General features: G+C 47.4%; 7 protein-coding genes across 7 annotated transcripts; 1 reads left to right on the top strand and 6 right to left on the bottom strand.

Moving 5' to 3' along the window:
- Window positions 1–1,446, bottom strand: EDB93DRAFT_879415 (uncharacterized protein). Its single transcript, XM_041457790.1, has 4 exons — window positions 853–1,446; window positions 475–792; window positions 266–416; window positions 1–214 (listed from the first exon to the last, which is right to left on the bottom strand). The coding sequence occupies exons 1-4, from the start codon at window positions 1,129–1,131 to the stop codon at window positions 21–23; spliced, it is 942 nt and encodes a 313-aa protein (XP_041311304.1). The 5' UTR covers window positions 1,132–1,446; the 3' UTR covers window positions 1–20.
- Window positions 1,447–3,206: 1,760 nt separating this feature from the next.
- Window positions 3,207–4,977, top strand: EDB93DRAFT_1308192 (phospholipase C/P1 nuclease domain-containing protein; the record flags this gene model as incomplete). Its single annotated transcript, XM_041454776.1, has 4 exons — window positions 3,207–3,285; window positions 3,333–3,457; window positions 3,489–3,795; window positions 3,848–4,977. 4 exons carry the CDS (start codon window positions 3,207–3,209, stop codon window positions 4,522–4,524), a joined length of 1,188 nt encoding a protein of 395 aa, XP_041311303.1. The 3' UTR covers window positions 4,525–4,977.
- An 885-nt stretch (window positions 4,978–5,862) lies between these two features.
- Window positions 5,863–7,184, bottom strand: EDB93DRAFT_1126840 (uncharacterized protein). The gene is given in 6 exon segments (XM_041448761.1): window positions 5,863–6,148; window positions 6,205–6,242; window positions 6,254–6,312; window positions 6,365–6,553; window positions 6,620–6,823; window positions 6,882–7,184. The coding sequence occupies 6 exon segments, from the start codon at window positions 6,903–6,905 to the stop codon at window positions 5,994–5,996; spliced, it is 669 nt and encodes a 222-aa protein (XP_041311302.1). The 5' UTR covers window positions 6,906–7,184; the 3' UTR covers window positions 5,863–5,993.
- A 125-nt stretch (window positions 7,185–7,309) lies between these two features.
- Window positions 7,310–7,859, bottom strand: EDB93DRAFT_1101363 (uncharacterized protein; the record flags this gene model as incomplete). Its single annotated transcript, XM_041447095.1, has 3 exons — window positions 7,310–7,382; window positions 7,464–7,571; window positions 7,615–7,859. The coding sequence occupies 3 exons, from the start codon at window positions 7,857–7,859 to the stop codon at window positions 7,310–7,312; spliced, it is 426 nt and encodes a 141-aa protein (XP_041311301.1).
- A 3,624-nt stretch (window positions 7,860–11,483) lies between these two features.
- Window positions 11,484–14,358, bottom strand: EDB93DRAFT_879186 (amino acid transporter). The gene is made up of 18 exons (XM_041457788.1): window positions 14,065–14,358; window positions 13,688–14,016; window positions 13,615–13,628; window positions 13,507–13,568; window positions 13,395–13,456; window positions 13,199–13,339; window positions 12,965–13,144; window positions 12,809–12,909; window positions 12,745–12,754; window positions 12,679–12,693; window positions 12,600–12,627; window positions 12,439–12,548; window positions 12,280–12,378; window positions 12,176–12,227; window positions 12,079–12,123; window positions 11,951–12,017; window positions 11,752–11,890; window positions 11,484–11,690 (listed from the first exon to the last, which is right to left on the bottom strand). Exons 1-18 carry the CDS (start codon window positions 14,213–14,215, stop codon window positions 11,655–11,657), a joined length of 1,641 nt encoding a protein of 546 aa, XP_041311300.1. The 5' UTR covers window positions 14,216–14,358; the 3' UTR covers window positions 11,484–11,654.
- A 328-nt stretch (window positions 14,359–14,686) lies between these two features.
- EDB93DRAFT_1247141 (uncharacterized protein) lies at window positions 14,687–16,041 on the bottom strand (the record flags this gene model as incomplete). The annotated part of the gene is made up of 4 exons (XM_041452549.1): window positions 14,687–15,420; window positions 15,477–15,836; window positions 15,896–15,918; window positions 15,971–16,041. 4 exons carry the CDS (start codon window positions 16,039–16,041, stop codon window positions 14,687–14,689), a joined length of 1,188 nt encoding a protein of 395 aa, XP_041311299.1.
- An 879-nt stretch (window positions 16,042–16,920) lies between these two features.
- On the bottom strand, window positions 16,921–17,295 carry EDB93DRAFT_1045554 (uncharacterized protein; the record flags this gene model as incomplete). The annotated part of the gene is made up of 1 exon (XM_041444614.1): window positions 16,921–17,295. A coding segment is annotated over one exon (375 nt), but the record flags the coding sequence as incomplete, so codon positions are not given.
- Between the last annotated feature and the right edge of the window lie 8,548 nt (window positions 17,296–25,843).

The raw sequence follows: 25,843 nt of genomic DNA, 5'->3' as shown, positions 1-25,843 counted from the left end.
CCGGTATATGGTCTCAGATGTTAACACCAGGTTGTAGCTCCCACTGATTTTGGAGGTCGAATGTCCCATGAGCCAGAGAAAAAACGTAAATCGACACCATAGGTCACCAGGGATTGATGGAACGCGTCTTTAAGACTTTCCGAGATGTTCAATTCCAAAGGAGAGTCTGCCCGCTCCTCTGATTTGCGGTATGTCTCTGCTGCCTCTGACAGATCTGTATCATGAGTGAGACGTGAAGAAAGAAAATAAACCAAATGTTACGAACACCAGGTCAGAATAATATTGGGAATAGTCACCAATTCCAACACGGAGGCGTTATAGTCCTGGAGGTGTATATGTGTCTGATTCTGAGAAGGTGGGGAGGAGAATATTCGATGAAGGATGTATAGCGATGGAATCGAGGTGCCACATCCGATCTGTGAAGCGATGAATGAGTTTCATGCTACGATAAAAGCAAAGAGAATGGATGCTCACCTCCAGCACGCGCTTGCCGCTAAAATCAAACTGTGACTTTATGCCGTCTAGATAGCTGACAAGATCAAGACTGCATTCCCAAGTCTTCAAGCCGCCCTCATAGACGAGAGGCACGAGGTCAGAGGGTGTATCTAAAAAGTGCAGCGCCGACCGTGCGTTGACGGACGGTTGCTCCAATGCATCCGGGTCATCAACATTTTGAGAGATCAATTGAAACCTCGCATCGAACAGATCACGGCGTGGAAGGGAAAGTTCACCTCCGTTGGCAAGTGGGATCGTGACTGGAGAGTAAGATATTTTGGACGGTAGGCTGTTTAACTAATCCTTGCGCGCCCAGATCAGTTTTACAAAACGAAGATGAGCAGCGTCTATACGTACTGCGTCTGCGAGAAAAAGCTCCGTGAATACATCAGGAACGACTGCCGCCTCCACGGAAGCGTGCCCCTGGTTCTGTGTTGTGTGATTTACAGCTGTACTGTAATGTTCAGTATCGTCCTCCACGTCGAAGTTGAACTTGAACATTTTTAATTGTGATGAGCAAGTGATGAGATCAAATGACATAATAATCCCCGACTTCCAGTTCGGTGAACCGATCTGGCTTCGGGATGGACCGCCATCGAAGCTCAACGGTGCGACTGAAACTCGATCGCACACCATTTACTTTCCCACGGCTACAAAATCAAGGACTCATGCTTTCTCTGATATTGGCATGTGACATGCGAATCGAAATGTCGTAGTCAATCTCAGTGAGCTGCATGCATTGGCAGGTAAGACAACGGCAATTACCATGTACAGTGTCCGACGGTGGTTACTCCTGACTCGTCCGTTGCAACGCAGACACCCCCGACAGCCTATCGCTGTTTTACGGAGTACAGCCGCTGAGGGCGTTTGCCTAAGTTGCTGTCAGGCGGAGGTGGATCTCTAATTCGACTACCCCGGGGGCTACACTTAAGTAACGTTTCGTGATGCGATGCGATGCTTTTACGATGTGATGCACAGACCATGATGATGTTGTGAAGATGATACCATATTACAGGATATATAAATCATATGTCTAAACAATATTCTACTCTATCTCAACCGTTCTGGCCATGTCCAGTTTCACTGGGGGTGAGCGGCGATATGGATAATACAGTCCTTCCGGAAAGTCTTGACTCACGTGTTCGAAATGGTTCAAAAATAGTAGAAATGTTGAAAATTCAAATAAATCGAAAATTCAGCAAACTTGCACCACTCTCCTTCAAAGTCGAGCAGAAAAGCATAAGTGTCACTCTTTGAACGTTAGATTATGTCTAATACAGTAACTGAATGCTCCGACGAGGAGGATGCCTCTCATTCACAACACTCTGATGATGAATCTGTTGATGGTATCCATATGGAATCTGGCAACATTTTAGACGAAGAACATGGTAATCTTGGTGGTATGGAAGACTCCTCGGGCGAGTATGGTGATGAAACCTATGGGGACGATGACTCGGAGTTAGAGCTTGCTCCTGAGCTACAAGCGATCAAAGGTTACCGTGACTACCTCCTTGTTACTCGACGGGAATAAACTGACACCTAGGCAGATGCAATTTATGCCAAGCAGCCTGCACTGAAGATTCGGATCCCTGGTAGTAAGCTATGAAGCGGAAATATGATTCCGACTGTGCCGCAGATACCTTCGCACATCTACCACTTGTTAAACTCTGATAATCTTACACAAACTTGTAGATATTCATACCTGTATATTGTTACCCCGTAAATGCAGCTATTAGCTACTCCCCTGCGTAATATTGTCCGCGCTACAGATAGCCACTATGCATATACCAGCCTCGAGCATTTTCGGCATTTACGGCCCTGAAGCAAGCTTCACGAAGGTCCTGCTCAGGGAATTGGCTGTGTTGGAGATCTCTCCAATGCCGTGAAGCCACTTCTTCACTGTAGCGGAAGTGTGAGCGACAGAATAAAATGAAATGTAGTCGAACGTACAGCAACTGAAGCTCTCCTCGATCAGATTGAAATCTGGAGAGTATGGCGGCACAAATATAAGTAAACAACCTATGAAGGTGTAAGGTCCCTGAGGTTTTCGTGGAGAGCTGACGTCGATATAGGCTGATCGTGGTATATGGCGAGCCATTCACTGATCTCGTCAAGTAGCAGTGACGGGGTTTCAGCTAGCAGCTCGTGGATCTCGTCTGTCATAACTTGATCCAGCAAGCGAGGGCGACCCATGATTGGTGTAGGAGGGTTAACATGACCATGTTCATCATAATTTACCTTCCACCGCTCTATGCTTCTGGGCGATACTCCGAGAGCAACAGCAATGTGCTCAATGTCCCATCCTTCCTCCAAAAGCAGGTACAGGGCTCGTTCTTTCCGATCGCGACTGATACTCTGGTAGACCATGACGAGTCTGAGTGACAAACGTGTGAGATATGATATCTTTGAAGCCGTTCAGAGGCATACAAAACTCGAAAGTGATTTAATTGAATTTTCAACATTTTCACTATTTTTGAACCGTTTCGAACACGTGAGTCAAGACTTTCCGGAAGGACTGTAATATGTTCGAGTTGCTATGGCATGTGGCTGTGTACAAGCTATTATTGTATTTCCCTTATCCTCAGACCTCTTGTCTGCCACTACGCTTGTCACCTTATCTGTGCAAGCCCATTTGGTTCCCCTCCGACTGCACGTTCCGCTGGATATAAGAAGATTCGCTTTCAGTATCGGCTTGTTTTTACACCACCACGATGCGCTTTTCGCGGGTATCGCTCATTCTTGCCGCAGGGTCCACTATCATACCATACGTCAGTGCATGGGGAGCGGTAGGTGAGTATGGTGGAGCGTCGCCTCTGAAGAGTCTAATCTTTCTATAGGTCATGAAGTCGTCGCGACAGTCGCTCAGATGCATCTGCATCCTTCAGTCATGCCCATTCTGTGTGACATCTTGAACTACAAAGGGGACTGCCATCTCGCTCCGGTTGCTGCCTGGGCGGACAAGGTCCGTGGTTTGCCACAGTATAGGTGGACAGGCCCCCTTCACTATTGGCGCAACGGATGACTATCCTAGCGAGACTTGCCTTTTTCCGGGAGAGAAAGGCTGGGAGGGTAGAAGGAATATCAACGTGCTTAGCGGCATAAGGAATACCACAAGTACTCTGGAGAGTTACATGGGCCTGCGCAAAGCTGGCTTGACCACTGCGAGCGATGAAGATGCAGCACAAGTCGCACTCAAGTTTCTCATTCACTTCGTCGGGGATATGCATATGCCATTGCACCTCACAGGACGTGATCGAGGAGGGAACGGAATTAAAGTCTCATTTGACAGTCGTGTAACAAGTCAGTCGTTCCCGCTCTTATCTTTCCTCGCTCTTATCATCATCTTCCATAGACCTTCACTCTCTCTGGGATGGCCTCCTCATAGCCAAAAGAATCCGCACAATACCATCCAATTATACCCGCCATCTGCCACTTCCCGAAGTTGAGACTCACCTTCGGGGTACTATTTACGACCCCTATATTCGCCGTATCGTATGGGAAGGCATTATGGGCAAGTACGAGAACGAGCTCGACTCATGGCTTACGTGTCCCGCCGAACCCTCCGTCCAACTCCTCCAAACTCACTGGGAGCAATGGTTATCTTGGACTTTTGGGCGTCGCACAGGGTCTTGGATTGTGGGGTCGCATCTTACAGATGGAGGTTTGAACACCGATGATGAAACCTTGTGTCCATACCATTGGGCAACTCCCATTCACGCTCTGAACTGCCAGATCGTGTTCCCGAAGGCCTTAGATGAACCACCATACAACCGTGTTTCCTTCTCTGAGGGTACTCACGATCATGCCTGCAACTCATCCAATCAAACTCTTGAAGTCCACTGGCTCACCAGGCCGAGGAAGAATCCATACCTCGAGCTCGACACGCCCGAGTATTCCGGGGCAATCGAGGATGCATGGATTGTTGAGAAGCTGATGTCTCAGGGTGGTATTAGGCTTGCAGCTATTCTCAATTGGCTCTTCGCAGATATGGGGGACTCGACTATCTCAAATAGAGCTTATATCTTGTAATTCTACGTTTGACTTGTACTACATACCATAGAACGTGCCTCGCAGTGCCCGGTCATATGCAAAACATAACATATTTTATTGACAAACAAACATGGTCGTGTCAAGTACATATAGTGATCTAGAATCGCAGTCGACCTAAAGCATAACAGTAAGCAAGGTGTTCAACAGGACCTCGACATGAATCAGAAAAGCCGATGTTTTCTTGTCTCCCGCAAGGCAACGCCCGCTGGACCAACGCACATGAATCAAAACGAGGCATAAACGTATCTCTTGCAAACAAGAGTGATCAAACGAACGTGCAACTACGGGAGACTCAAAGAATGGATGAACTTGGTTTCGTCTTGCAAATATGAATGCACAAAATCATAGTGGATACTCACTCTACCATAATGAGCACATCGAGGAAGAACCGGTGTATTCAACTGTAACAGTAGCGTTAGCATGTTGTGCTCTCCGTAAATCAAGAGAAAAGCGGATCAGGATTGAGAATTTTTGGTAAAAGGTTGTCCACAAGAGATTGTGTCTCTTTCGGAAGCAGAACTGATTGTATCATCACAAAAAAAGTGCACTAAAGCTCCAACATCGAGAAATTTTGCTGCTCACCTTAATCCAGTTGATCCATACGACTGGAGACGACGACAGAGCGAGAGCGGAACATGAACATGGAATAAGAAAATCGCGAGAGAAACTGTAGGTGTTTTTGAATCTCCGCCAGACTCCGCTTCAGGATCAAGCTCGGCAAGGAAGCCTATTTTTTTCATACTTTCACCATTGCGCACACGGCGATACACATGTATACTGGCGAAGGTAAGCCTCACGACTTATGCTCTCGAATGACGATACTTTCCATCCTCGAGTCGGCGACGGTCTCCAATGAGCCATCACTCGTAACATGCATCACCAACTGATTCTCATCTTCATGCTTCATGCTCATCTGCATCACTTGCTTACTTTTCCTTTTCTCTTTTGACAGATCGTCCTGTGATGGTTGTATAATAATGGAGCACTGGTGAGTATTTTGCTATATCCCCTTCCCCTTCACTCCCCAAGATGCTCTATAACATACAAGCATATGTCCGATTTTCATGATGGACAATTTGTTCTTCCTGAGGGAACGTATCTCGTTGTTGAATCTTATCTGATGTTTCATCCTCTAGATACAGCCTTCGTCGTGCTTTCTGTATTGTTACTTGTCAAAAATTGTATAACATCGATTAGGTTTCATGATGTGAATTGAAATGTTCTTAATTCCCTCTTGCGAAAGCATCCTCCAATCGAGACTTTATATGAGCGTTGACATTGACACGATTCGACATGGTGTGTGATTCTGCGAAATACTTGAAAATTTGGTTTGCATAATTGAAAACTACAGACTGCATACATATACTCGAAGCACATTTGTGTCATATCAGGGACGTCGTATACAGCATAACTAGTACAAACTGTGGGTGAAAGGAGGTAAGTGGGAACTACTGGCGATGTCCAGCGTGATTGAGGCTTGTCGCATACTTCCACATAGTTTCCATCAATATTGCGCCCACATTGACAACGTATGTGATCATCCAGAGCGCAGCGACGGCGCGGCAGATCATGCTATGAGAAGAAAAACCTGCTATCAACATCGCTAGGAGTGAAATGCATGAGGGACCACGAAAAGAACGAAATGAGGGAACAACTCACCGAATATGAAACAATTCAGGGACGAGAGAACGAAGAATGAACGAAGAATATAGGCGTGACTATCGACAACAGGTAGGACAAGACAAAGTAGCCGCCCGGCCTGAGTTGCTGATTATATCAAGTCAGCCAATATAATCAGCATGGCGAGAATGAGACTTACTTCTCGAGTCCAGTGGCGATCGGTGTGCAGCCAACGTATCATACTCGAGCCAGACGTCAACATAGCGAGCACGGCGAACATAAGGGATATAAAGAGGAGACAGTAGGAAACGGGCGACGTATAGTCGAAGTATAACACGGGGGAGGCCGTACTGACGAAGACACCGCTTATGGCGAGGAGGACGCTTGCCTTAAGTTATGAGAGCATGTCAGCGTCGGCTCTGGTTCGCGACGGGCGCAGAGTTGGATAGCTTACCGTGGTGATGGTGCTGGCCAGGATGGAGCACAACCTGGTCCTAACGGTTTCGAAGGCTTGCTCTGATTGGAGCGACTTCCAATGATCATCAAGATTTGGGCGTCCCAGTGCCAAAAAACACAACACCCTCATTACGAGGGACGTAGGACAAAGGGCTTCTGGAAGGGGGAGTTCTTCTGCAGATGTTCTGCCATCAGCCGCAATCTGGAAGGGTCGGCGTCATTCGGTCATAAGTCAAGGATTCCTAACTTTGAAAGCACACCTGAATGGAACAGGATGAGGACATGGTGTGAGAGTACAGAAGGACTAATGCTCATACTGACAACAAGGAGGTGCAATATTTATACTAAAGGGACGGATACCGATTGCTGTGATTGAAGTGTATGGTTGGCCAAGTTGAAGAGTGTTAAAAGTAGGCGGCCAATGAAAACACGGGACGATCGGAAGTGTCACCTACAACGTCGTATATTACTAACGGGACTTTCGAAAATTCCGCGAAAACGTATCACGTGCGTTTGACGGCAAAATGAAACTTCGAAACCCTGAATTGAAATCGCTGGGAATTGTCCCACTCGTTTTTACCCAATTTGGTGATGGTTGGCCAATGAAGTTGAACCAGTGTTGAAAGTGATCGGAGAACAGCTATATTTATATACGGGACGATCGGAAGTGTCACTACAGTGGGCAGAACTACTTGAGAATAGTAGTGCCGGCAGAACCGGCAGAACCGGCAGAACAACCAGTTCTGCCGGTTGGCATAACTCTAGCGGGTGAAACGTGAATTATGAACCTTGTTACATGATATTGGTTTGGAATTTTTGTTGCACATTCATCGTGAACCTACCGAAGCAGTTTTATATTTGCAAGTTTGGCTTGCTCGTCACTAAGTGGGTAGTCTACATATCCATCCAATGTCGAAATCTTCTTCCGCTTCTTGATCACACCACCAGAACTAGACGAAGCAGCTGGTGAGATAACTTGACCACCATCGTCACCTGTCTTGTTCATAATAATGTCCGGGCTTTTTGGCGAAGCTCAGGAGCAGCATCCTTGCAGTGGCGGATGATATGGTTAGGCAGACTATTGTCGCGACCTTGGATTTTGGCGCCAGGGAATTGTCGAGATTACCACAGTGCTTGCATTTCCAGAAGTAACGGCCAGAACTGTTTGCAACTTTGTCGAGACGCTCAAAGTTGTCGTTGATTAGGGATGGCACTGGGCGGCCACCAGCATGGACCATATTTTGGGACGAAGGATCAGCCAAGAGGCATATGTGACTCGTTTCACTTTTTTTAAGGTACACATATTGTACAGATTATTATGGACTAGTGCTCTACCAACCCTGAGTTCCGCCAAGTTCTGCCAGCACTTTTTCACGGAGTTCTGCCATCTGCCAGGCACAACCAGTTCTGCCAAACCGGTTGGCAGAACTCGTCAGTTCTGCCCACAACACTAAGTGTCACCTACAACGTCGTATATTACTAACGGGACTTTCGAAAATTCCGCGAAAACGTATCACGTGCGTTTGAAAGCAAAACGAAACTTCGAAACCCTGAGAGCTTGTTCGGTAATCCACATTAGAGCAACTTTACTTCAACGCACAATTTTGATGTGGCGCAGGTGCGTCTGAGTTGTGAGCGGAGACTGAAAAGGATCAGTGCTGATCATCACAGGTATTACGAGTCGGTACAACATACCAGCCATGGATCCACAGGGACTCCTATCAGTAAATCAGCCACTATTCCCTAATCCCATTACCCCCCATGGGGGGCATCTCACTGCAGCTCATCTTCTTCAGCAAACTCAACCGGATACGGTGCACATCGCAAGAGCAGAAGTCTGCAAGCGCACTTTCCGTTACATTGCTCTCCTGATAAACATATTGCTTGCCGCTACTACACATCTACTCATACAACAGACCCCTGAGGATCCTGAGCCCTACCACACTTTGTCATTGACCAGTCAAGAATGGGTGATGGAATTAATTGTTGGCCACCCTGAACGCATACGCTGTGAGCTTGGGGTGCATGCTGAGGTCTTTGAGAGTTTGGTCAATGATCTTCGAAGCCTTGGCCATGCAGATTCACGCCACGTATCATTAGAGGAGCAGCTGGCAATATTCCTATATGTGTGTGTGACCGGATTATCTTTAAGACATCTCGCAGAACGATTCCAGCGGTCAAATGATACAGTCTCTCGGTTTGTAGTTTGCAAAACCTTGCTTGAACTTAGTACTAACCCCAAGTCACTCATATAACAGCTATTTCCGCAAGATGCTCTTTATTTTTTCGTCCCATCCATTCTACACAACACATGTCCGCCTTCCCACTGACAGCACACCTGTCTCAAGTGAAATTCGCGACAACCCAAAATGCTGGCCTTACTTCAAAGATGCCATCGGAGCGATTGACAGCAGTCATATCCATGCATACCCTCCTTCACACAGCCGCCACCTCTATTACAATCGCAAAGGCTTCATCTCTCAAAATTGCCTTTTTGTGTGCGATTTTGACCTCAATTTTACATTCACACTGACTGGCTGGGAGGGATCAGCAACCGATGCTCGACTCTGGGATGTAGCTCGCAATGATGGCCTGAATATCCTGCCTGGAAAATATCTTCTTGCTGATTCAGGGTTCCCCTCATGTAAAGAGCTCTTAGTCCCTATCATGGCATTCGCTATCACCTTGCTGAATGGGGCCATGCTAGCACTAGGTAAACCTTCAGTTGTTTTTTTTTTGCTCATCTGACATTATTTTTTAGACCTGTTAACAAAGAAGAGTTGTTCAACCTCCGTCATGCATCAGCTCGCAACGTCATTGAACGAATTTTTGGTGTTGTGAAACGTCGTTTTCGCATCCTTCTCATATCCCCTGAATATAGCATTGACATTCAGGCGCGGATTCCTACAGCGCTATGCACTCTTCACAATTACATCCGCGCTCATGACCCAGATGAAGGTCCTTTGCCGCACATACCCGTTGTCAATGACAACCATCACGACACCTTCCCAGCACCTCCAGGACATGCCGACACCGATAACTCAGGTGCAGCGCCCATTCATACCAACGCAAACAACCTTCGTGATCAGATTGCAATGCAAATGTGGGAGGATTATCAAAACTACTTGTATGAACGAGACTTGATGGATGTAGATCAGTTCTTGGAAAGTGATGAGGAGGCGGCTTCAGATGATGAACAGTATGCAGAGCTTGAAAATGATGCTGACAACGATGATGCTATTTGATACAGTAGTAGTACAACATTCTGCTACTACTACAAAAATGGAATATTGTGCTTGACTTGTTGAATGATAGACCGCAAAAAACCAATGCGAAGCTCCGGCGTGGTACTCAAATACACAGTGCATATTCTCGCGTTCAAGAGGACAATCTTCTCATCATGCGACAAGTCCTCTTCTGCTTGCATGCTGTCCAGCGCACGTCTTGTTTCATCCGCCACCCGAGAATCTTCAGTGACGGTCGATGTTGTAAGACCATCGGTCAGGCGATTAATGGAACCTTGCAGGTTCATCCATGCGGCAGCGCTGGCAGCATCTTTGCCCTTTCTGCCACCATTCCCACTGCTACGCCGACTCGTACCCGTTAACTTGAGCTTCTTGCTGTCGGATTCTGATGGTACCAGCTGCGAGACCGACTCAGACATGATGGATGCGGAAGGGGCAACTGACGTCATATCATCGAGCTGGCGCTTTCCCAGGCTAGAGGTAGAAGAAGGAGGCGGCATGAGGGAGGGGATACTAGTACTGACATCATGAGTGATGTTGCTGGTGCTGGTGCTGGGACCTGGTACTGGTGCAGCATCATCAGTGATGTTACTGACACTGGGACCTGGCACTGGGACTTGAGTGCTGGTTGCAGCTGATGACGTGGGGTTGTATGAAGCAGATCCATGTGCAATGCTGTTAGTTGGTAGGATTTGGTCCATCTTGTTGTAGAACCTGTAACTGGTGTTCTTGAACAACTTCATGGACTTCCCAGAGCTGCTCTGTGGCAAGATAAATTCAGCTGAAATTAATACATAAATGTGATTACATACGTGAATAAATTCATTCCACACAGATTCAGCTGCCTCCCCCTGAATGCTAGCACCATGTTCACTATCCCAATGACACCCGGATCAGTTGCGATATTTCTCAATAGCATTGTAAGTAGATTTTAACTAAAATATTTGCATCAGCGATGGCTGGACTCAGAGTGGCACAAGAGACAACATACCCCTGCCCATTTAACCCTGCAATGTGATGCCGTCTTTACTGGGCCACTTTTCTTCAACCCTGCGATCTTGAGGGCAGCTTCATTGTAGGTCGGTTCTTTGAAGTTGGTTCCAGCCAACTTTGATCGTTGTGTGATAAGATAGTCGAGGAGGGCATCAACCTCAGCATCCTCCCAGTGAGCCTTCTCCTTTGGTAAAGACATTTGTATCAGCTGGAGTTGGCTACAGATTATGAAAGTAGCGACTGCTACAAAGATCTGCTTTCTGCGCTGATCATATGTGCGATGGCTGATAACAGATTTCGTGGCCATGGTCGGAAGGGAAAGACATTCGATCTCCGACACCGGCGTTCGTCGTGCCGCCTGTTCAATGCTGTGCATTGTCAAACTTTGCGCCCAACTTTCATTCAAACTCAGGTTACCGAACAAGCTCTAAACGGTGCCGAGACAATTCAGTAGTGACTACATCAGCTGAGAAAGCATGATAGGGTCCGGGTATGCGCCCTTTAGTCGTCTTAGTGAAGATTAATTATGAGCTGCATTTAGCAGAGGTGTGCTGCATGCTGCATCTCGAGACCACATAGACTCGGAATTACACATGAGAACAAATCAATTGTCAGTCTCACCAGCTGGCCAGATCATCAGAATGCAGGCAGAGGTTTCGGAAGAGTCACGTCGGCACTGGGAAGGAAACAGAGCCGATCAAGGATTCAGAATTAGACTAGTAATATGATGCCGCGCGCATACATCATCTGCGCATTGCCGTCGAACACTACTACTACAACAGAGCGCACTTCCAATCAATCCTCAAATCGCTGGATCTTCTGATTCGAAAACTTGAAAAGAAGTTCCGTGAGCAAAGCCACCAAACACACAATCAAAAACGTAAATACTCACTACAGCGACAACAGTCCCATCATCTAACTTCTCCTTCCTCGCCACAAGCTCATATCCAAATACTTTGGGCAAAATGATTCGCCATACAGCCCAGTACAGCACGCCTGCGAACATGATGGCAATTCCGACGAGACAGTACCTATAGAACAAGCAAGAAATGAGAATGAGAATATGAGACGCGCTGGTGGAGTAAGCATACAGGTAATATGGTAATGGCGGGGTGTCGCCAACGCCGTTGGCTGGTCTCAGGAAGGGAGCGATGAGGACTGTGTAGAGGTTTGGTTAGGGAAAGAAAGCGCCGGAGCTAGCTGTAGATCAGCGACTCACGGAAGGCAGCAGCAGCCAAAAAGAATACAGCAAGAGGCCACCAAACTACAACATACGGATGAAGTTACCACACAGGAAAAACAATATATCTGCTCACCCTTGAATGGCCGAACAGCATCTGGCTTCTTCCATCTCAGATAGAACAGACCCTGACAACATCAAGAGGTAAGGAAAATCGAGAGAAAGAGTTGAAAGACGTACGATAACAATGAAGAAATTAATAATCTGCTGTGGGTATCCTTCGACGTCCAAAATGAAGGGGTAAGCGACATTTGGGGGAGGCGCAATGATGACGATGATCTAGAAAACCAATCTCAGATTGATATCATGGATGTCAAGTAGTTCTACGGTAGCACTTACAGAGGGTATCAAGTGAATGATCAATCCCGGAAGTGGGGACTTCCCTGTGGGCCAATTTGAAGCCCAGAATTTGTTTCCGAATGGTAACGGTATCCCTTCCTTCGCGAGCTCTGTGATTTAGGCATGAGCTAGGTAGAATCACAATGTTTAAAATGACGGACCTTGGTTTACTCGTGACGCGGCAAAAGTCTAAATGAAAAGTTCTGGTGCCAGTCATTTCAATAGCGTCCCTCGACTCACCACAGTAATGACGTTCTATGGCCCATCATCAGACACATATCATAACCTGAAATCTATAGAACTCACTCCAAGAGCACTGTCATGAAGACAATAAGTCAGAAAATCGCCAAACCCAGGACGTCGAGCTCACCTCAGAGCAATGAAAACCGCTAGCGCACGCTCCGCAGTGGAACCAAAGACATTACCGAAAAACAAGGCAGCGACAGTAACGCCAGAGTCATCGATCTCCGTCTATCGATACCATTCAGCATTTCGTTCGTGGTACAGATACAAAAGAAGTTCTTACCTTGGTTGCAGCCGCGAAATAAGCCACATTCGCAAGCAAGTACAAAACGGTGCATATACCAAGACCGAGCGGGCCTGCGATCTTGAGCGTCCTCACTGGATCACGGACGTTGTTCATCACGTAGTTCACGTTAGACCATCCAGCATATGCGTTCAGGACTTTGAAGGTGGCGGTAGCATACTGTCAAGATGATCTATCATCAGCAGATGGGCATCATTGTATAATGAAACGCACGTTGTTGCTACTCGTAGAGCTCCCCGCGAATGCGTTTCTGAAATTGTAGTGCGGATCCGCGACACGGGTTTTGCCAGAGAGAACCACCCAGCCTGTGACCACGACGAAGACCAGAATCACGATCTTGAATATCGAGAGCAACTGAAATGAAGAAGTTGGATATGATGATGGTGTGAAGATGAAAAGGCTTGCATACATTCATGATCAGTACGCCGGTCTTTGGGGTCAATCCGTGTAGAAGGGTGACGAAGAAGATGACTAGAAAGCATGAAACGATCATAACATACCAGTTAGATAGAAGACCACACCTCCAAGTGCAATTCCACGCTCATTCCATTGCCCTGCGATTTGATTGGCAGCAACCAAGATACTACATCGTATCAGCCGAGTCATTTTATCAAGATCCGCGTACACACTTGCTAGCAAAAACCTTGAGGAAGCAGTCAGGTTTCAACACCGAATATCCATCAAAAACAATAGATGACTGACGATACAACCGCTTGCAGTGAATCCGAGTAATATAGCATTGGTAGCGAATACTACGGTGGCTAGGTACTTGGGCTTTCTGTAGACGGCCTCGAGGTATACCTTCTCTCCACCGCTGCGAGGGAACATGGTGCCGAACTCGAGCCATATGAAGAGGCCACAGAAGCTAAGCAAGAAACCAAGGACCCAGAGCATGAGGGAGGCGCCGACTGAGCCTACGCCGGAGAGGATGGAGGACGGCGTTGAGAATATACCGGTGCCGATAATCCGTCCAACGATAAGGAGAGTGCAAGAAGTTACACCAAGGTGACGACCCAGGCCTCCAGCGGTATCTGGATGATATCAGATGTGCAAGTTGAAGGAATAGCGAGAGACCGCACCTTCTTCGAAAGTCAGCTCTCCAGGATTAAGGTCGGTGTCATCGTTGTTTGGTTCCTTCTGAATCCTCTGATCTTTTTCGCTGAGCTGTGACTCGGAAGCATGGTCTCCTTTGTGCTTCTTGCTAAATCGCGACCACCAAGGAGTAGACATTCCTGTCGATGAGGTGGGAGATATGAAGACAGGATATCGCTGGCACTTTGAGAGCAGATACTTTAAGGGCGCTTGATAATGGCGCAATAGGTCCACATGTTGTTAAGACCATGATGCGTGATGAACGGTTATCAGTTTACAGTAATGACCGAGTCTTTCTAATTTTGAAATCGGAACAAAGCAAATTTCGGAATCCGAACCGGTTTTAAGAAACAGCCTAACAAACTACATTTTTACTACTACGCCGGTACCTAGACCCTCTTCTTATGACTCCTACTTTGAATTGATGATTACCGGGGCTACCGAGTCAGAACCAAGCCTGGAAGACTCCTCATGTCATTCATGGGATAATTAGATACCGCAACCCTGGAAATCCTGCAAATGAATCTTTCACACCATACTGCCTTGTTGTCCGCCTTCCGGTTGGGCACCTTCGTGATAGACCTGTTTTTCTGCCGTGTGTTGAGACGATTATTCACCTCCTTCGTCTGCCGAAATACCCTGGAAACAGAAAGGTTTATTTCCCCCCTCAGGCTCTTGTGCGGCGCGCGCTTGACTGCCTTGCTGTTCACCTTCCTGTCGGGCACCTTCGTGATAGACCTCTTTCGGTTTTTCTGCCGTTTGTTGAGACGGTTGTTCACTTCCTTCATCCGCCGAGATACCCTGGAAACAGAAAGGTTTATTTTCCTCCTTAGGCTCTTGTGCGGCGCGCGCTTGATTGCTTTGCTGTCCACCTTCCTGTCGGGCACCTTCGCGATAGACCTGTCCTTCCTCTTTCGGCTTGTCTGCCGTTTGTTGAGACGGTCGTTCACCTCCTTCGTCCGTCGAGGTACCCTGGAAATAAATGTGTTCAGACCGTCCCGGTTCTTCGGTGCCCGTCCATCCGCCCTGTTGTCCACCTTCTTTCTGGGCACCCATTTGTCCCGCTTTGTTTGGTTCATCTACCCTCTGCTGGGACGGTCGTTGACTTGTTTGTTGAGGGCGATCTTCTGTGGCCCCCTGCGCACGAGTCTGGCTGGTATCGCCGCTCTGTGAACGCTCTGGGACACCCTGATCGTCCCGTTTCCCTTCTTGCTGACTTACAGCACTCGGGTATTGCCTGTTCGGCTCGGACGCTGTGCCTGTACTTGCAGCAGCCCCACCAGGACCCTGCCCAGCACCTGCGGCTACAGCGGCCTCACGACCAGTCTGAGTAGCACCCGGACCTTGATTGAAAAAATTATCTCATCGACCGGGAAATACTCGATGCACAAGAACTAACCTGTTGATTCAGGTCCGCTCTTTTCCCCAGCTGCCCTTGATTTTTCATCACCCGTTCCCTGCTGTCGACCCTGATCCGTCACCCCAGTAGCAACACCACCGGCTGCGGCGGTGCTAGTCTTAGTCCCCGCAGTCGTTCCTTGATCGGCAGGCGCCGTTCCTGGGGGTCCCGTTCCAGCTGTTGTCGTTTCAGTAGGGGCAACTTGAGGCGCGGGAGGATGACCTCTCAACATTGCCATACCCGCGGCCATCTCAGCACGGCCCTGTGTAGCGAGATCCTCGTTTTTTTGGACGCCAGCTACGGAGCTCGTAGCACGGTCGGCAGCCCCAAGTGCAGTGCCTCGGATATTTTCGCCGAACCCTAAATGAAGAAGGTTATAGTGATTTGTTTTGAAGCGATGATGAATGGAATGAGTTTACCGTGGATGACTTGCGCAGCCCCTCTGCAAGTTTTATTCAATGATCCGCGTAATGAAATTAGAACGCGGAACGTACTTGATCTTGCTTCCAAAACCCCCTCCACCCCCACTGGTACTAGTACTAGTGTTCGTGTTATTGGTAGTCATAGTTCGCGAAAGAAAAGACAAACCCGTTGGCTCCATCCCTAAGTCTCCCAAAATCTATGACGCAAGTATGCGGTCACTAGCGTTGAAATTAACACCGATATGGGATGTAATGTATGATCGAGCACGTGTCGATCAGAGTGACTGTCTCCTGGACATCAAGTCCAAGCTCGAGAGGGATGGTACGCTGATGGGCCTACCTGTGTAGAGCATAGAGACTATCTTCCTTGGAGATCGCTGTTTGGATACGAAGAGTACCGCAGCAGGTGAACGGAACATTCCAGGTGTCACAGTGATTATCAATGTCGTCGAACCCTAGGAATTCCCACGATTCTCCCTCACTTGTCACACTACGTCTTGCTCCACGAGGCATTGATCGGCAAAGTCTGATGAGTCCCAATCAAGACTAACAAGAGGTACATAAAAAAAGAATGTATCCATGGATATCTTGTGAATAGTTCGTCAATATCATGACATGTATGATCTACAAGGCTCTACAGTACAACAAAGTTAGGGATATCGACGAGCGACGACCAAGAAAACGAGCCGGGAGTACACTAATTCTAGTACAACAACAATAGTAAGTCAGTCGAAGGACTGCATGAAGACGAAGGGTGGGTGTATGCGTAATGTATATGGGATATAAGTGTAACAATAAGAAAAAGGGTGATGCGTGGGGTTTGTTATATATGATAAAGTTATAAATGAGTTCCAGTCGTCGTCGATATCTGTTTTTTTGAGAAAAGAAAATGTCCGTGTCATATGCGTGGTTGATGGGTTGGAGTGGAGGATATCGATATGGATGATGGATGATTCCGCTGCTGGGCCCCCTGCCCGTTTTCTCTACCTTGCTAGTATAGCAGTGACCGCTCATTGAAGGTTTAGCACCCAAGTGTCTGGACCCAATTTTGTGCTAGACAGCCCCATGAACGTGGTCCGCCCCATTAAGAAGTCTACCCGCTTCAAGCCCTTACGTTGCTCTTCGGCGTATGCCTCAGCTGTAGAGGCACGCAAACACCGATTGCGATACATCTCTGAGATGACGTCCCGAACTCGCTGGCTGGGAGCCGCTTTGAACTCATCACGCGTCCCAGGAATGCGGAGGAAGCGATAGAGCTGAGTGAGAACGTCCTCGACGGTGACATAATCACATGTGGACGCGCGGATCTCACAGCGCCATGGGAGAAGGTCATTTTGGAGGGAAAGAATGGGAATGGGTGGGTTGGTTGCAGGTTCTGCGAGACGGTAAGTGTCAAGATTGAGAGGTGAGGCACGAATGTTGGCGGAGGCGGTATTAGGTGGGTATGAAACGTCGTAGTTGATGGGGAAAACGTAGGGGTGGTAAGCAAGAAGTGGGTGAATAGCAACGGGACCCAATTGCATGAAGAACTCCCTCAGCTGAGGGGGAGTAATTGGGCCAGTTGAGGATGGTAACGAAGACTCTGAGAGAGTCGGCGAGCAACTTGATTCTGAGGGAACAGGAGAGTAGAAGATGTTCTCCTCGTTGAAGTGGACGTGTCTGCCAGGCATAGTGATATTTTCCGTGGTAGTGGGGGTAGCTGATTGAGTGATAATGGTGCTTGACAGCTCTATTATAGCTTGGCGTGGACTTTGGTAGCTGCCCGTAAAAAGAAGTGTAGGACTGCAGATGGGTAATAAAATGAATGGATCCATTCGACTTTTATATAGTTAGTTCCTGGGCGCAGTTCGGAAGAGGTTAACGCATCGCCCGCTACCGACAGGAGACAGAAATGATGACTTGACGCGTTAATTAGATTGAATTCGAGGGAATGAGACAACAAACCAGGCACTTTTGGCTGTGTCGCTTTGAACCAGTCCAATTTCCCAGTATGCGTCGCCAAGCGGGTCATGTGCTTGTTTCCCGCTTACGGCAGCCGAGCGACTTCTGCCATCTATTTGGAGCGCTGGTGTGCTCCATCGCTTTCATCCCGCGACCGCAACGGGAGAATGATTGTGGTTATCTACAGCAAATAAGAGTTTAACTCCCATCGATAGTCCGACCCATCCTTGTGACTCACATGCAAGGCTGACTCGGACTTTCCTATTTCGTCCGAGTCGTAGTCACTGCCTCAGGTATAACCGACACAATTCTCTTGGCTGTTGCGGTAAGTGCCCTGATTCGAGTCAACTATTGAACATAATCGATGCTGGAACATCGTCACATAGCCTTCACCACTGTTGCCAACAGTTCAAAGTAGATCCCCCGCGACGAGGCAGTACAAGGCACTTGGGGGATCTCAATCACTGAAGGCAAATTTAGTCCTCAACATACCGCCCACAGCATTCAGTGGAGCGCAACAAGTCGACGTGGCATTGTTATGCCCCGCCTCTTCATAACATTGCGCAGTATGGCGCTAGACATTGTACTAGACGCCATACTACAATTCCGTAATTGATCACGAGCCAAAAAAAATTCCCTGCAAATCACTAATTAGGACATAGCATCGGTATGCCACGGTGGAGGGAATGTCATGGCAAGTCCTAGGATGCTTGTGGGGTCTTTCAGTTCTACGATGACACTTTACCGAGGAGAACAGCAGAATGGGGCCCCATCCCATTTTGACTTGTCCCGTGAAGGCTACTATGCTCCGTTTGGCCTCAGTCGGACTTCTATCTGTATTGGACTTGGGACAAAGCGCTTTCCCGCTCCATATCACGTAAATCTCCTCGCTTCTGCAGCCACTAACCTCATACGGCCCTGTGCCCCCGGACTCCACAACTTGATCACAGGCTACGTGGCACTACGTATGCTCTGTCTGTTCAGTGAAGAAGCTTTTTCAATGTTATCACACTGCCCGCTTTCGAACAGAAATATTCCATGGCTCCGTGTCTTAATGAGTCGGGCACAGCTACACACCGAAATCTACCGAGCGCGCTAACAGGGCGTGGAAGTACGGGGCAAAATAATATCCGTAGGGGGCGCTTCTGTCTTTTAATTTGTTTCCCACTGCAGACATAGACATTTTGGGAAAGCGCACCAGTTCGCCCTTGTGGGTTTTGACAGCTCACATCCCCACATCCGGGCATATTTCATTGTCATTCGACTCTTCACCCCTGTTCCTCCACTCTTACCAATCTATGATGCCGTTGCTTTCCTAGGTTTTTAATCCTGACTCCTTGGGTCTCAGCGTGGCCGCGGTTTGTGCATGTGATTCCTAGTATCTATGTTTAACAATGTTTTGTGATAACAGTGACTGGTTGATGGCGTTATCCCGCCGTAATACCTCGGCCCTGGAGCAACAATAATGATCATCCTTCAATCAATTTTTCATTCTACCCGGAAATGTTCCATGCTGATTCATTGACAAGGACATGCGACCTTGGAGTGAGCCACGCCCTCGTCCTTCCCCAGGCTGTGATACCCATTTAAGTTTCAATTCCATCATACATCAGTCCCTCCGCTCTGGTGTGTTCCCGATACCCGGTCCAACCTTTTTTTTCATGCTGTATAAATTTCATATGAACGTCAATGAATCCAGTGCCACGTAGCGCTGGCGGTAAGTTGACTAGAACGCCGACCTTAAAATAACACATTGTTTTCATGTAACTACATACTATTTTGTATACTTGAAATTTATATATCTACTAGTACCGCCTCGATGACAATCATTTACTGTGCCTCACGGAGTTTGCGGATTCAGAACATCGATTCGGAATCATTCATCACTAACATGACAAAACATCGCAGTGCCTCTGATTCCCATGTCTCAACATGATTCGCGGAACGTTCCCTCTCCTCCCTTGGGTATTAGAGAGCTGCGCATGGGCGCATGAGTCATATCAAATTCTGATACCACCCTTCCCAGGCTGCCCTACTATCATATCGCCCGTTCAAACTCAAACTCATATGCATCATGAGCGGCGGACCCCTGCTGCGAGCGATCGCTGCGGAGATTAATACATCCACAAATGACGAAACTTGAGCGATTTAAACTTTGAATGCTCGCCTCGTGTTTGTGAATGCGCGCGAAGTGGCTCATCACATTGAAGTGTGGCGGATCGAAGATGATTTACATTAACATTCTTGTCCTCGTGGGGATCGCGATTAGAGATCTTCGGGTTTGGTGGGCGCCGATGACGATACTTTGTTACAAGGGTCTACGTGCATACTTGGCCGGTGTGGTAAGTGTTGGAACGTTGTTGTTGAGTCTTGGTACTCATCGTGTCGATATCTTTCTCGGCTCGACACAGACATTCACCAAGAAACACCCTGAGACAGAGATAAATATAAATTTGACGGGCCGAGCCAAATAATATAACGAAAAACAACAGAAAGATGGTTGGGGATAACTGAATACAATACTTCTAAAAGGATGCTACCGTGGGTGAGTGGTATTTGAAACTTTGTCAAGCAAAAAAATGCACAATGAGTCAGAGACACCGCATCAAGGAAATGTACTCGCTCGCTGCGCTTGACATGATCAGGTTGAAACGGACGTTTGGAATAATCTATTGATGATGATCCGCATGGATGCTCCGTACAAGCACTGCCCTCATAGACCGTGCCTCTGAGATCCAGACACACAGCAAGTCTCAATTTCCAAACCTTATTTGCAAAACTGATATCACATCGCGGGGATGCTAAAGATGGGGTTTTAGTTGTGTGTGAGACTATCAGCAATAGTTGGTTTTGATTATTTTTGAAAAGTCTAGTTGATAAACTTTTTTTTCATAAAGCGTGTAACCCGGTCCTTTGTTCTGCTCTATTGGATGGACATTAGCGGTACATAGTGCACATTAGGGAATAAAACGTTGACCATTAATTCAACGAGCCTTGGAAAGCAACAGCATCAGAAGTGAGCGGTGCATGGGTGGTTGCATCAGCTAGCATCGGTGATGATACGGATCGTCAATTTGTTAAAAGTGGTGTCTGGGCGCGTTTGAACCACGTTCGTCGTATGCGATGAAAATTAAAAGAGTATAGTGCGCATTCAAAAACCGTAACGTTCTTGCTGGAATTAATTGGCCCAGTCAATTTAATGGTGGAAGTGGAAGCGAGCAGTACACAGGTGGCGCGGGTGGCTGCGCAGCTCAGTGTTGTCATCATCTGATGAATTTAAGATCTGTTCGAAGCTGGGCACCGCTGTTAGCATCGGCTCCACATAGTCACAATAAGGTGGTAGGGAAGGTGCTACCTTGATCATCATCGTAGTACGCGGATAGTTGCCTGCGCAGAATGGAAGACGCATGGCTGGAATAGATGGGATAGGTCGTACCGCTGTAGTGTGTCGACCGGGACATCACTCGATTCCGATAAGGTACCAGTGACTCCGTGACGTGCACCAGCTTGCAAGTTCAGATCTGGTTCAGATGGCTGGGCCGAGCTATCTGCGCTCAGGGTTGATCCTAGGGAGGTCGCAACTGTTGTTGCCATGTCGTGTGCGGTTCTATAAACTCCTTGAAGCAAGACTGGCAGCGACATTCAAAAACAGCCGTAGTGTGCTCACTCAAAGGGTACTCCCGGTGTAATCTCGAAGCGGGCAGGTTTCCAGAGCGAAATAGCGAAATAGGTTGCTCGTATATCAAAATCGATGCCCTGTTTCAAGTTTATCGTAAAGGTATACGCACATGTACGATCCTAGGAGCGTTCTAGAGCATACTCTCGGTCATGATCCCCGCACGTCAAAGCAATCCGGCGAATCAATAAGTCGCCAGCAGGTATGATCAGTTTGGGGAATCGGCCCGAAGACAATGGGTCGCGATTACCCAGAACTGAATGATGCCTTGTCGTACCTGAGGAAGACAAGGATGAGTAGATATACTCAGATTAAAGTTGCCCTGTTTCAGGGGGTATGGTGCATCAGATTTGGAGACGCATAGGTATCCTTCCCGCAGGTATACTATAACGACACGGGAGACTAAGATGTTTTGATCTCTTCTGTGAATTCGAGTGCGAGGTAGCACATGTGCTTGCCCGGGAATCCGCGATCGGTCCCACACCCCCGTTATATAGACGTAGCTCAACACCGGGGGTGCAAACAGTGCTAATGATGGGATCGATGAGGACGCGGACTACCTTTCAGATGATGATGATGTCTCAGCATCAACTTCCTTTCAGATGTTCCCGATGAAATGGACGCATACACTTGATCGAGTGATCTGACGACGGAGAGAACCAACGGGTTATAGGGACCATGCATTTGACTCTACTAGTGTGAATATCATATAACATAATCAGATAATGTGTAAGTTTATGATCAAATTTAGACGTACTGGATGAATACCAAGCAAGTTGTGCCTGGAATATTAGTTTAATTATCAGTAGACTTCGTTGAGACCCGTGGAAAGATGATTCGCTGAAACACGCTATGTGCTGCGACCGTCGAACTAGGCAGATCTCGTTGTCACTCAGTCAAACCTGTTTGCGGCGAGCGGTGGGCAGTCGGTATACCTCAACGAAAGGTCCAAATACATGAGGATGATCTGCCCTGTTCACTGGCAATTCAACAAGCCAATGTGAACCATTCTTATTATTTGGAAGAGTATATGATTGGCAACTGTCTCATTCTGAGGGTCGCAATGAACTTTGTCAGTATCCCCCGCTTACTAGTATTGATACTATGAGGACTCACCACTTGATACTCAACCGGAGTTCTCGATGGTCGACGCGCGCACACGACATCGGATCCGAATTCCCACACGTTCAAACTCTTTTCTTCGCCACCAAGTCACGGTTGCTGTCAAGTAGACTCAGCTCACTCCTCGTATCCTCCGCTGCATTGATTTTAGCTAACTTGTTTTACATCACTAGAGTCTAGTAGTACTCTTGACCATCTTCCACCGTCACCGCATCAATTGGACTTGCATACTAGAATGGACATATTTTTCTGTGTAATTGAAGTCGTCTTCGGCGTATTATTTGCGCTACGTACACTGAATTTTACATCTCGCCTTATCATAAGTATACTAACAACTTGATGAGAGCGCCCTGGACAAAGGTTAAGACTTGCATGTCCACTCCAACCTCGGTATGCCTTTGTAACTTGCCATGACATAGCCCACTTCTTTAGACAGGCTCCCCTTTCAACTAAACTCCGAGTCTATCCCTACTCCCGTCTTGTTAAATCCTGAATACCACTCGTTTTTCGCCACTGCCAACAGCCCATCCTCGATTCTTTTTGACATTCTCTTCTACACACTATGACGGACCTAACAGGCTTGAAGGTGGGCAACTTCATACGACCTTAATCTTCATTTTCTTACATTCTCACTCTATCTACAGTCATGAAAGAAAAAATCTCGAAGTTCCTTCCTTTCGCATAGTACCTGTAGACATTCACGTGTCCATCTTTATCGACTCTAAGAGACACTCTAAGAGACACTGGAAGTCAACTATCTGAAAACTATTATCAGATAGTTCTGTAGCGTCTAACGACACTACGACCTTGTGAAGACTTCCACAGAGACTTGCGGACGTGTTTCCAGTACTTATCGTCCATTTTCAGATCCCCATGTGAACCTAAATTATCATGGGAGATCGTGGCACTCTTCGAGCGTGGCTCCGTACTGGGCAAGGAGAAGTCATAAGCGAACTTGCTTGAAATGTCGTGGCATGAGGTGTGCGAGCATGGAAATGAACTCTTTGCTGAGTAGTTTGCTTTGTATTTGTGCATGTCTACTAACTTGAAGTCGTAGAACTATATTTTCACGATGTCCAGCCTTCTCTGACGGTGAAGGTTGCTGTTGTGCAGACTCCTGGAAATCCACTGCTTCGTGTAAGCGACACTAGCCCCCAGGGATTCGGTCTCTACTAACGAAAATGCAGTCTGCAGTATATTTATTCATGGACGTGCAATTCATCATCACACATACTTAGGCCACACTGCGATTTGCCAAATACATTACGATTGAGGAATTGAATGATAGAGTCGCTGAACTGACTGAAGCTTTGAATCATTTCTAGTTCATTCTGGGCAAGTGTCCTAACAATCATCCTCACTTGCGCTGCCACTCTCACTAATTTCGCGTGGGCCCGCCTTTCAGGGTACATTCGCAAGGACCTCCAAGACATTGACATCACTACAGCATATCTCTGTTCCGCGACGCCCTTGCATCGTGCCCGCAGAGTATCCTTTTTATATCTATCATCTCACCGAAGCATTGACTAGGCGCCCGACTACTGCTGCCAGCATCCACGAAGCCGCCTGACTCCACCATGAGCTACTACCTCTCCGTCGTGAGGGCAAATATCTTTGGAGCATCATAATAGGGGACAATTACGTCGGTTATGCTATCCGCGTATGCAACAATCTACCAATAGATGCGTCCAATGAAGACATCCACCCTTGACAAGTCGTGCTTCAGCTCTGCCAACTGGGTCATCAATGCCGTCTCGATGCCCTCACTAAGCTTGCAAAGACGCTAGAAGTCCGTTTCGTACAATGTGGCAGCATCGATAATTTAAACGAGAGTGTACGACTCTGTCGTGACACCGTTTCTATGTACCTTGGGTGACATCTGCTTGAGAAGCTTGGTCGTGGCACTTGGCAACTGCCACTTCAATCATGAAATCAAATCTTCTAACATCGATGAGGGCGTCTTTTTGCGTGAAGCGCTGTTCCTTCCTCTCAATTCAGTAATATATCACTGTTCTTCATGATATCAACAGGGCAATCAACCTCTATCGTGAAACACTGGTGTTGCGCCCACCTGGACATCCACGACGGGACCACACTCAATGACCTTGCCTGCTTGACGAGGCCATCGAGCTGTTCCGCGAATTCCCTCTGTTACCGGAGCCAGAGCGCCGTAGAACTCACAGTTTGAGCTCAACGCTCTGCTTTCATTTCACGCAAACTTGAATGGAGAAAGATGTTAGGAGGGGCATTGAAGACATTTGCCTCAAATAGTTCACAGGTGAGTACTTTAAAGTTTTAGACGAACTTGAACAAAGGACTCACTCTCTGAGGTCTTTTAGCCTTCAATAAAAACTGTATTGCGCGCTGTATCTAACCCAAAACTTTCTATCCCCGCTGTTACATCTGGTAATAGGAGAAGCGACCTGCACTTTATGTTGACCTCAGCCAGTGTCGATGCATCAGCACTGGAGAATGAGACGTGCTAAGTTTCACAGGGGTAGTCGGGAGTGAGTTAAATGCCCATCAAACAATGGCGCACCCGGGGAGTGACTCCATGCTTCTCATGCAGTCGCTCGATTGCAACCACGACGTCACAATGTCTGGGTGTGTCTCGTCGCAGTGTTCCTCGAACTCTTCAAGGGCGCGCAGTAGCACGCTGGTATCGTCTGAAATGAGATTTCTCTTTTTTTCATGAGTAGACATTCTGTTGGATGCGATGATGATTGAAAGGTAAAGGCTAGATAGGTAGTCAACCGATTTGCATGTAATGAAGAGCAATGAACCAAAACAAACGCAGACAGACATCAAGGAGGATCAGGAGGTTCCAGTTCTAGCTTGAAGGAATGTATATGATGAGAAACGGAATTAGGGAGACATGGGATTTCGAGATAACATCGCATCTCGTCACAGCACTGCTGTCCTAGTCATACCAGACGTCAATAACGGAGAGCAATATCATTTCTAGTTTCCGAAATGGCACAGCTATCCGGTTATTGAAGCAGTGGCGGGCAGGAGTAGCTGTGGCATTAAAGAAGTAGGATCCATCTCTTAATCTATCGACGCTACAACCTTAACACCAGAGGCCCATTCAAGTCATGAATAGAATTACACAGACCGAAGCTTGTGGATATTACCTGCGCGTACTAGTAGTCGAACGCCCATCTAAAACGAGTCAACGACGCACCTCAAAACCAAGTTCGAAGCCT

The sequence above is a fragment of the Suillus bovinus genome, assembly GCF_016758785.1.
Source record: "Suillus bovinus strain UH-Sbo-P2 chromosome Unknown EDB93scaffold_8, whole genome shotgun sequence".
NCBI classification, from domain to species: domain Eukaryota; kingdom Fungi; phylum Basidiomycota; class Agaricomycetes; order Boletales; family Suillaceae; genus Suillus; species Suillus bovinus.
The sequence above is the reverse complement of the archived record's forward strand: the minus strand, read 5'-3'. Positions and strand labels throughout refer to the sequence as shown.

What these genes read in the sequence shown, in the direction of transcription:
- EDB93DRAFT_879186 (XM_041457788.1), bottom strand. Translation starts at nt 14,215, where the DNA reads ATGTCTACTCCTTGGTGGTCGCGATTTAGCAAGAAGCACAAAGGAGAC. An exon ending in TTAATTTCTTCATTGTTATC is followed by an intron (nt 12,228 to 12,279) that starts GTACGTCTTTCA and finishes TGATGTTGTCAG; the next exon opens with GGTCTGTTCTATCTGAGATG. An exon ending in ATGGGACTGTTGTCGCTGTA is followed by an intron (nt 11,691 to 11,751) that starts GTGAGTATTTAC and finishes CTTCTTTTCAAG; the next exon opens with TTTTCGAATCAGAAGATCCA.
- EDB93DRAFT_879415 (XM_041457790.1), bottom strand. Translation starts at nt 1,131, where the DNA reads ATGGTGTGCGATCGAGTTTCAGTCGCACCGTTGAGCTTCGATGGCGGT. An exon ending in GCGGCAAGCGCGTGCTGGAG is followed by an intron (nt 417 to 474) that starts GTGAGCATCCAT and finishes ATCGCTTCACAG; the next exon opens with ATCGGATGTGGCACCTCGAT. An exon ending in CAATATTATTCTGACCTGGT is followed by an intron (nt 215 to 265) that starts GTTCGTAACATT and finishes CTCATGATACAG; the next exon opens with ATCTGTCAGAGGCAGCAGAG.
- EDB93DRAFT_1126840 (XM_041448761.1), bottom strand. Translation starts at nt 6,905, where the DNA reads ATGTCCTCATCCTGTTCCATTCAG. An exon ending in CCTCATCCTGTTCCATTCAG is followed by an intron (nt 6,824 to 6,881) that starts GTGTGCTTTCAA and finishes CGACCCTTCCAG; the next exon opens with ATTGCGGCTGATGGCAGAAC. An exon ending in ATCGCCACTGGACTCGAGAA is followed by an intron (nt 6,313 to 6,364) that starts GTAAGTCTCATT and finishes TGATATAATCAG; the next exon opens with CAACTCAGGCCGGGCGGCTA.